Source organism: Chrysemys picta, chromosome 4 (genome assembly GCF_011386835.1).
Source record: "Chrysemys picta bellii isolate R12L10 chromosome 4, ASM1138683v2, whole genome shotgun sequence".
NCBI lineage: Eukaryota > Metazoa > Chordata > Testudines > Emydidae > Chrysemys > Chrysemys picta.
The window spans coordinates 25389541-25398069 of NC_088794.1; the positions used below are offsets into that span (position 1 = coordinate 25389541).

The 8529-nt window shown below is 56.8% G+C and overlaps 1 protein-coding gene and 1 non-coding gene across 2 annotated transcripts; one reads left to right on the plus strand and one right to left on the minus strand.

Annotated features, from left to right (window-relative positions):
* Window positions 1-312: 312 nt before the first annotated feature.
* ACY3 (aminoacylase 3) lies at window positions 313-5267 on the minus strand. The gene is made up of 7 exons (XM_005280538.4): window positions 5132-5267; window positions 4241-4492; window positions 3357-3552; window positions 3180-3273; window positions 1930-2037; window positions 1422-1531; window positions 313-556 (listed from the first exon to the last, which is right to left on the minus strand). The coding sequence occupies exons 2-7, from the start codon at window positions 4471-4473 to the stop codon at window positions 365-367; spliced, it is 933 nt and encodes a 310-aa protein (XP_005280595.2). The 5' UTR covers window positions 4474-4492; window positions 5132-5267; the 3' UTR covers window positions 313-364.
* Window positions 5268-6561: 1294 nt separating this feature from the next.
* On the plus strand, window positions 6562-6639 carry TRNAK-UUU (transfer RNA lysine (anticodon UUU)). Its single transcript has one exon. It is a non-coding gene; the product is annotated as a tRNA-Lys (tRNA).
* Window positions 6640-8529: the final 1890 nt, after the last annotated feature.

Consider the following 8529-nt stretch of genomic DNA (forward strand, 5'->3'; position numbering starts at 1 on the left):
TTAACCTAGCAAAACAATGCCTTTTGCCCTAGCCTTGTTCTTGGGAAAAGGCTGAATGGCTGAAACATTCCCAAAACATGTCTGCCTGAGGCAGGCCTGCCTGGAAAGTTGCAGCCTGAATGGTTAACGTTTTTCAAAGTTCTAAGAAAGAAAAAACAAAGAGTCTTGCACTGGGAAGTGTCGGGGAACTTGGATAATAGGTGGTGCTACCAGATGGTGCAGTCAACACCCAGCCCAGCCCCTCCATCACAACACAAGGGTGATGTCCGCCTGGTAACACCCATCCTGTCCCTCATGGCACACACCATCATAGCCATTCAGTCTGTTTATTCCCTGTTAGTCCATGGCCCACCTGACCCCAGGCTCATTCTCTCTGCAGGCCGGGGATGGAGAACATGTGCTTCTCCATCTTGGCAAAGGCCACCTTCTTCTCATAGTAGGCAGCCTCGTTGATGAAGGCTGGGTAGATGGTGGTGTCGCCCTCATATGGGATCTCCTCCCCGCTGAAGGTCTGGAAAATTGGGTCTCCGGGGTTCAAGGGGTGGAAATCCTTATCCTAAGGGTGGAACAGTTGGTGATAGGCTGGGGCTGGAGTAACCAAGAGCTCCTCCCAGAGTAAGTGCTCTTGCCCTGTTCCTTACAGCGCCCCCTGCTGGTTGAGGCCAGGATCCTCACTGTCCTGGAATTACCCTCTGGTAACCAAACATTTTATTAGACATGTGGCAAGACCCCATGCAGGTCACAGTGCCTTGTGAACTAAGCCCACCCCAACTCATCTCCTGGCTGTCCAATGTCACCCAGCCTGGTGCTGCATTCCTATAGTTTTACAGCTCCCTTGAGCCCGAGGGCTGCATAACCAAGATCATGGAATCAACTCCAGTCGCCCCGTGTCCCAGAGTAAACCCAGCTTCACCCCGCTGAGCTCGGGGGCTAACTCTGGCACTGCCTTGCCATGGCGGAGCCTTTGTGGTCCAGTTGCGCTAAGGCCCCTTTGTGCTGCTCAGTAGAAGAAACAGGAGCAGAGATGTCCCACCAGCTCTAGAGCTGGTGTAAGAGCCCTGCTCCCAGCCCCCATTAAGACTGCGGGGGTGGGGGGCATTATGCTCTGGCTGGTCTCTGCCCCCCTGGGACCATGGAGAGCAGAGGGTAGCTCACAGCAGCCCTTGGGCTGCTTTAACCCACACCAGTGGCCAGGCGCACAGCTCACAATGCAAGGAGCACAGAGGTGGTTTAAAGCCATCTCCCCCTTGCTCTGCCCTGAGCTCAGAGAAGGGCTGAGGGAGAATCCAGGCCGGTGAGTCAGTCCTTGTTGTTGCCAGGCTGGCTTTGCAGGCATGCTGGAGCTACAGCTGTGATCTCTGCCTCCCAAAGAGAACAACAATGCAGGGGCTGGGACCACCCTATTTCCAGTACACACCCACCTGCAGCTTGGGATGCACCATGGCTGAGATCTCCCCGTCGGGGTAGCGTGGATAGTCCATGCGCCCAGTGATCTTGTACGCTTCGATCTCAAAGGCAGGGAGCACCGTGCCTATGGGGCAAAGGGGGCTCAGAATGGGGGGAGCACTGCATAGGAAGGCTGCCCTGCCCTGCCTTTCCCCCCCATCCCACCCCAGTTAATCACAGGCTCCCACCGCTGTGGCTAGAGAGGAAGGTGACCCCCTCAAAGTACTTATATTGGAGGAAAGCCTCACCTAGGGTGACCAGATGTCCCGATTTTATAGGGACAGTCCCGATATTTGAGGCTTTTTTGTCTATAGAAGCCTATTACCCCTGACCCCCTGTCCTGATTTTTCACACTTGCTGTCTGGTCACCCTAGCCTCACCTATCCCTGGGGCCACTGCAGAGCAATGCATGATGGGATAGCTCAATTCATCTCCAGGGTGATGCCTGATGGGATAGCTCATGCCCCCTCTGGGATAACTCACCATTGTTAAAGAGTTCGATGAATTCCAGTGCGCAAGCCATGAGGTCTCTCATCTGAGTGAACAGGTCAGCTCTCACCACCTGCTGGGGCTGTGGCCCCAGCTCCAGCGCTGCAGGGAGACCACAAGGACCCAGTTATGGCTCAGCTACTGCGCCCTCGCCAGCGTTCCTCCTGAAAGGAGCTGCCAGGAGTCCCCCGAACATGCCCCAATGCCTATTGCTAACCCCGGGGCCCTGCCCAGCACCCACCACCTCCCTCAATTACAGCTACGCCCCAGGTGCCTGCTGAAATACCACCCGTGTCCTTTCATCCCACCCACCCCCAACCCCTACCTCACACACCTGGCCCTCACTGCTCTCAAGACGCTCCCATGCATGGGACAGTGGAAAAGGCTCTGGACAGGGATGCAGAAGCCATGGGGTCAATCCCTGCCTCTGCCACCAACCTCAGGCATGATCTCAAACCCGTCCCTCTCTGGAGGCACCTGAACAGGAGAGTGTTAGCCTGGCGCGCTAAGCCTGGCTCAATCCCAGGTTTTGGAAAAACTTTAACCACCTCGGGGGGCAAACACCAGGGAGGGGGACGAGCTAGAGAATCTAAAGGGGCAGCGTCAGCACAAGAACGAAGGGGGATGACCCAGCCATGAATAAACAGGCTGGAAATGAAAGGTGGGTTCTACCCACCAGAGCAACGAGGATCCGGATGAGCCTCCCAGTGGGATGAGGGTCTGTGTAGGGCAATTCCCCGCAATATTCTGGACAGGGTGGGGCTTAGCTGGGAGCAGCAGTGGGACGGGTTGTGTCTCCCAGGAGAAGGAGATGGGGAGCCATGGAAATGAGGGGAAGAGAGGGCACTGGGAATGGGGGGGAAGGAAGGCTTGGGGATAAGAGACTAAGGGGCAGGGCTTGAGGGCTGGGGAGAAAAGGACAGGGGTTAGGAATGGGGGCAGAACTTGGGGGGCAGAACTTGGGAGTAGGGGGATGGACTTGGGGATGGGGAGGTGGGGCTTGAGGGTGCAGTGGGCGCTGGACATGGGGCACAGGGGCAGGGGTGTGAAGCTGCTGGAATGGTGATGGGATGGTGAGGAGGTGACATAACCAAGGATGTGGTGGGGGGCAGCAGTGTTTGGTGCCAGAGGGGCATGGGAGGGTGGGCTCTGGGGGTTAGCCGAGTAATGTCATTCCCTGCCCTGGGACAGACTCGCTCACTCCGCAGGGCTCTCTCTGCCCCCTGGCAGCACCCGCTCCCTACCTAGCCCGGCTTTGGCCACCGAGTTGATGGAATAAGTCTCCTCGCCCAGCAACTTGTACAGGTAGATTGGACAGGGGCTCCGTGTGTAGTGTGTCTGGGGGAGAGAGAGGAGAGGGATTAGGACAGGGGACCCTGGCCCAATGCAGGGCGAGTGGAGAGATTGGGGACTGGCCCCACCTGGATGTAGTGACACATGTGCATGGGCAGCAGGCTCTCCTCTGAGTCCACGATGAGGCAGGTGCCCATGTTGGCTGTGGAGTTGTGCAGGTCGAACATGAAGTCAAAGGCCTGGGCCGAGCCCTTGGGGCCGTAGGTCTGGTTGATCTCGCGGGCCCGGACCACCTCGTAGGGCTCGTCCTCTGCCTCTGTGGAGCTGGGACAGGGAGAGACAAATCACATGGAGCCACCAGGGCCCCTGGAGCCAGGGGATGGCTCCAAGTAGGGCTTCCCCTCCCCCTCAGCCACTGGGAGCCTGCTCCCCTTCAGCTCACATTGGCGGCCCCAATCATGGTGTGGGAAAGGTTCCAAGGGGGTCAGTGTGAGGGGTGGAGGATCCCCCTGGGGCAGGATCCTGGGGGGAGTAGTGTGAGGGAAGAGGGGTCCCATGGGGGGTGCAGTGTGAGGGGAAGCCTATCCACTGCTGAGGGGCATGGAATATCCCTGGGCTTCCCACCACCCCTTGGGATAGCAGTGCAGAGTGCAGATAACTCATCCCAACCCTGGGATCTGATGCAGAATGATGCATCATGGGTAACCTTACCCATCACTGGAACCTTTCCACAGTGATGCATCATGGGATAAGTTTCCCACCCACTCCCCGAGAACCAGTGCAAAGCAGTGCATCATGCTGGGACAGCTCTCCCCACCACCCCGGGGATCAGTGCAGAGCGATGCATGCTGGGATAGCTCTCCCCACCGTTCCAAGGACCAGTGCAGAGTGCTGCATGCTGGGACAGTTCTCCCCACCGCCCCAGAGACCAGTGCAGAGTAGTAAATGCTGGGACATCTCTCCCTACCGACCCGGGGATTAGTGAAGAGCGGTGCATCCTGGGGCAGCTCACCTGAGGAACTCGGTGGTGAAGGTACGGTTCAGGTCCCGCCCCACGTAACGCACACACTTCTCGATGGCACGTGGATTGCCCAGGAAGGGCGTGACGGCAAAGCTGCCACGCTGCAGCTCCATGGGGTTCCGCAGCCAGTGCTTGGCCAGGTAGATGCCCGACATCTCATTACCGTGGGTGCCCCCACTCACCGCCACACGGCTCAAGGGCTTGAAACGGCAAGAGGCTGCCATTCCTGCGGCTGCTCTGCTCCTGTTGGAGGGGGAAGAATAGAGAATGCTGCCCAGGTCAGAGCCCACATGGGAGCTTCCCCATCCAGTGGCTCGTCTGCTGTTCTGATGTCATCTCCACTGGCCTGGCCTGTGGTGGTGGTGGTGTTGCTGCCCCCCCCACCGCCCGGACAACTGTAGGGGACTGATGCTCAGAAGCCAGCTGGGATGCCCCCTGCTACCGTTACCTTCCAGCTGGAGGCGCTGCTGGTATCTTCTCTGATCAGTATCTACTGGGGCTTCCTCAGCCAGAGGAGTGCGGAACCCACACCTGTCTCCACGCCTCTGGGAATGGCTTCCTTTCAGCAGTGTAGGCGTTACAGGGCTTCCCCTCGCTCAGACCATGGATGGTGCCCTGCTCTTCTTGGGAATCTGCTAGGGCAGTGCCTGTGCCAGGCTTCACACTGCATGGCAGGGGCGCTAGGGCGAGCCTCCCTGGCTTTCAGCAGGTGCACTGGCCACAGCAGGCTCTCCAGAGACTGGAAACTATGCACAGGGTGACTGGCCTTTTAAGAGGGAGTGGGGTTTTGGAGCACCTGTGATGGTTTCCCTGCTGCCCAGGGGGATCCCTGCTCCTCTTAAAGGGCCAGTCACCCCGTGATACTCAGGCAGCCGCACTTACCCACAGGCAGGTATGGAAGAGCCTCAGGACGATCCAGATGGGGACAGAATCCTCAGCAGGATGCCAGGGCCAAGGGGTTATAAGAGGAACACAAAAGCCACCGGCAGGAAGCCAAATCTGCCAAGGTCACCAAAAAGAAAAACCCACAAGGATGGGGAGGAGTTTCCAGGCACTGAGGGCAGAGATTGGCTCTCCACCATTCCCTCCTGTGCCTCCTTCTCCTGGGGGCAAAGGGCTGAGGAACCGCCAGACTGGATCCAACCCACGCCTCATCTAGCCCAGCATCCTGATTTGTACAATAGCCAGCCCCAGCTGTTTCACATGCAAGAAATGCTGCAGTTGTGGGATCGCCTGCCCCCCAGAGAAAGGTCACTTTAGCCCCCAGTCATTAGAGGCTGCAGGGTTGTGCCTTGAATAATGAGGGTTTAAAGTCCTTACATAACCCTAGCTTATTCCTTGAACATGTATCCTAAATCTGCATGGCCTTGTTTTCCACCAGAATGACTGCCCCTTTTAGAAATCCTGCTAAGCACCAGCAATACCTTTTGGCAATGAGTTGCGCAGGCTGATTGGGCGTGGGGTACAAAGGCGTTTCCTCTGACCAGGATGGCTCCATTCCACGGTGCGTCCCCTTCTTTTTGCCAGGTGGAGGCGAGGTGACAGTGAGTGAAACAGGCTAGAAATGGTGCAGCCAAAGGCATATCCTGGGAGTGCTGAACACTCACCTCTCAGGCAGCCGATAAAGGTCCCAGCCCACCTGCTGGCTGGGGGTGTATGTTAAGAAAGACCCCTCAGCTCCAATCCTGTTCACTGCCAGTCAAGGGCCGTCAATATCAATCTCTCCTCGGGGCTCCCAGGTGTGAGAATCTGTTCAAGATGCAAGCCATGGAGCCCCTCAGTGTTTAATATTTACCTCCCGCTGTTGGGACTTGGATGAATTATACCCCAAGGCTGGCAGTGACCTCTGCACTGAGGTCTCCTTCATGGCCTCCAGCCCGGAGACCTGCTGCACCTCCGCTGCTGTTGGGGGCAGTCCATCCCCAGATCATAGGCATCTCAGAGGCCCAGATGCTGGATGTACAGTCCCCAGGAAATGAAGGTGAACCCCAGGCCTTGGGAAGGGTGGGAGGAACCCTGAGGGGTTTGGGGAGCCCTGACTGGATTCCTTTGGCTCCATATCTAAAGGACAGGGCCCCAGCGGGTGTACATCGGTATCACTCCATTGGAGTCAGTACTCATTTACACCCACTGAGGATCAGGCCCCACATGCTCATCTAAAGCCTGCCCAGATCTCTCAGCCCCGTATTCTCTCCCAGCCTGCCCTGCACAGGGAGATCGGTGTGTGTGTGGGGGGGAGGGAGGGGGGGAATTATTGGCTGGTGGTGGTGGGAGCTGGTAGAATAGACAGGAAGTCTCTGCAAGCTTGATTTCAGTCCCCTGCTAGCTCAGTTGGTAGAGCATCAGACTTTTAATCTGAGGGTCCAGGGTTCAAGTCCCTGGTCAGCTGATAAACTATTCACAAAGATCTTAGATCTCTCTCTCTGCTGTTCCTGCCCTAGTTCCTCCTGTCCATAGGCCCCCTTGCTGGTCTGCTTTTGTACCTCACTAATCTAGGTGGAGCGCCACACCAGCTCTTCTAATGCAGCTTAAGCCTGACCGGCAGCTGCCTCCCTGCAGCTGTGCCAATGTCCCTCAGTCCTGACTCACAGCCCCCCTGCTACTCCAGCCTTGGGCTTCCACTGCCCTGCTGAAGCCCCTCCATCCTGACCCACAGCCTCTCCCCCCTGATTTCTTTCCAAGGTGGGAGTGGTACTAAGCTGGTTGTGAGGGGTGGGGCGTGTTTCCTTCCCTCTCTGGCAGGGACAAGCCAGCTGGGAACTGGGCTGCAGCTGCCCAGAGAAAGCATGACACAGCAGGTCTAAGGGCCCCAAGGCCACCTCCAGCCCCGAAGGCATGGAAGACCTTAGGATGCTATACAGCTATAATGGGGGAGGGAGAACAGGAGAAGGCCAGAGGGAAACTCCACCCAGGAGCTTAATGGGAGCTGGGGGGTGTCTATAGCCAGACCGACTGCTATGGCTTCGGCTCCCCAATCAAGTATGTTTTGAGGTGCTGGCCTCCGGCCTGCCCCCTGGTGGCCCTGAGGGTGCATTGCCTTCAGCTCCCTCCATTCTACCAATCAGTTACTTACAACAGAGTACCTCAAGCAGAGGGAAGTCTGATGTATTAGCTGTTGGAATGAGTCTAAACCCCTCTTCCTTAGGGTCCCTATAAGGGCTCAGTTAGGCCACATCTCCCTCTTTCAGGAATCACAAGCCCTGCCCCCTGGAGCAGGGTTGGTACAAACCAGGCAGGTTCCTCTAATGGGATAGGATTGGGGTCAGGCCAGGTGCTTGGGGAATCCCTCCCCCTAGGCCCTTTTAACTGCACTCTGGTAGCTTTGCAGGCCCAGGTGCTCCTTACTCAATGAGCTGCGAACCAGCCACCTAGATGGTTAATCACTTCAAGTGGGCTGAGTTGGGCTTGTTCTCGCTAATGAAGCCAGCCTTGGGTAGACTGGGCCCTTTCTCTCCTTAAAGGAACTGCTCCCTTGTACTAAGACCCCAGTGGTGTCCAGCTCTTCTTTGAGCAGCTCCCACACTCTATTCCAGCCCCTGGAGTTGTGTTGTTTATATTCAAGTAATCCACGAGTCTTAACAGTAAGTCATTGCTAGTAACTTAATGCCCATCTGTGTGAGATATGTAGTTAACACATAGACAGGAACACCACAGGAATCCAGGTGAGAAGTCCCTTCTCCCCCTCCCGCCAATGGTGCCCATGCTCCCTGGGAAGATGAGGCACAGTCACCCACTTTGGTGGCTACGCTGTGACTGTCTTCCTCCCACACGAGGAGTAAGTTCGCCCAGGCTGCAGTGCCACAAAACAGTAGGGTGACCAGACAGCAAATGTGAAAAATAGGGATGGGGGTGAGGGGTAATAGGAGCCTATATAAGAAAAAGACCCAAAAATCGGGACTGTCCCTATAAAATCGGGACATCTGGTCACCCTACAAAACAGCCACTATCCTTGGCGCTAAGGTGGCAGAGAGACTTAAAGGGTCAGCTCCTTGGCTGGTGGAAATTGACATTGCTTCATTGACTCCCATGGAGCGACCACTGCTTTACCCCAACTGGAGGTCCAGCCAATTGGCTCCAATGGAGCTATGGCCAATTGCCCCCAGCTAGGGATCTGGCCTTACGGGTGGGATAGAGACTGTATTTCTTTCACATGCCTGTAGGGGGCGTCTCTCCATGGCAGGGGTGAGATATTTTGTCCGGGAGGCAGGGGAGCAGGGGGAAGGGGTGAGGCAGTGTGTGGCGGGGTGGGGGCACACTGGTGGGCTGGGTAGCCAGTCGGC

Bases quoted from the DNA above. Each gene is read 5' to 3' on its own strand.
- ACY3 (XM_005280538.4), bottom strand. From the start codon at position 4,473: ATGGCAGCCTCTTGCCGTTTCAAGCCCTTGAGCCGTGTGGCGGTGAGT. The intron at 2,038-3,179 runs GTAGGGAGCGGG...GTCTCCCTGCAG, and splicing joins GGTGGCCAAAGCCGGGCTAG to CGCTGGAGCTGGGGCCACAG. The intron at 557-1,421 runs GTGGGTGTGTAC...TTCCACCCTTAG, and splicing joins TGGTGCATCCCAAGCTGCAG to GATAAGGATTTCCACCCCTT.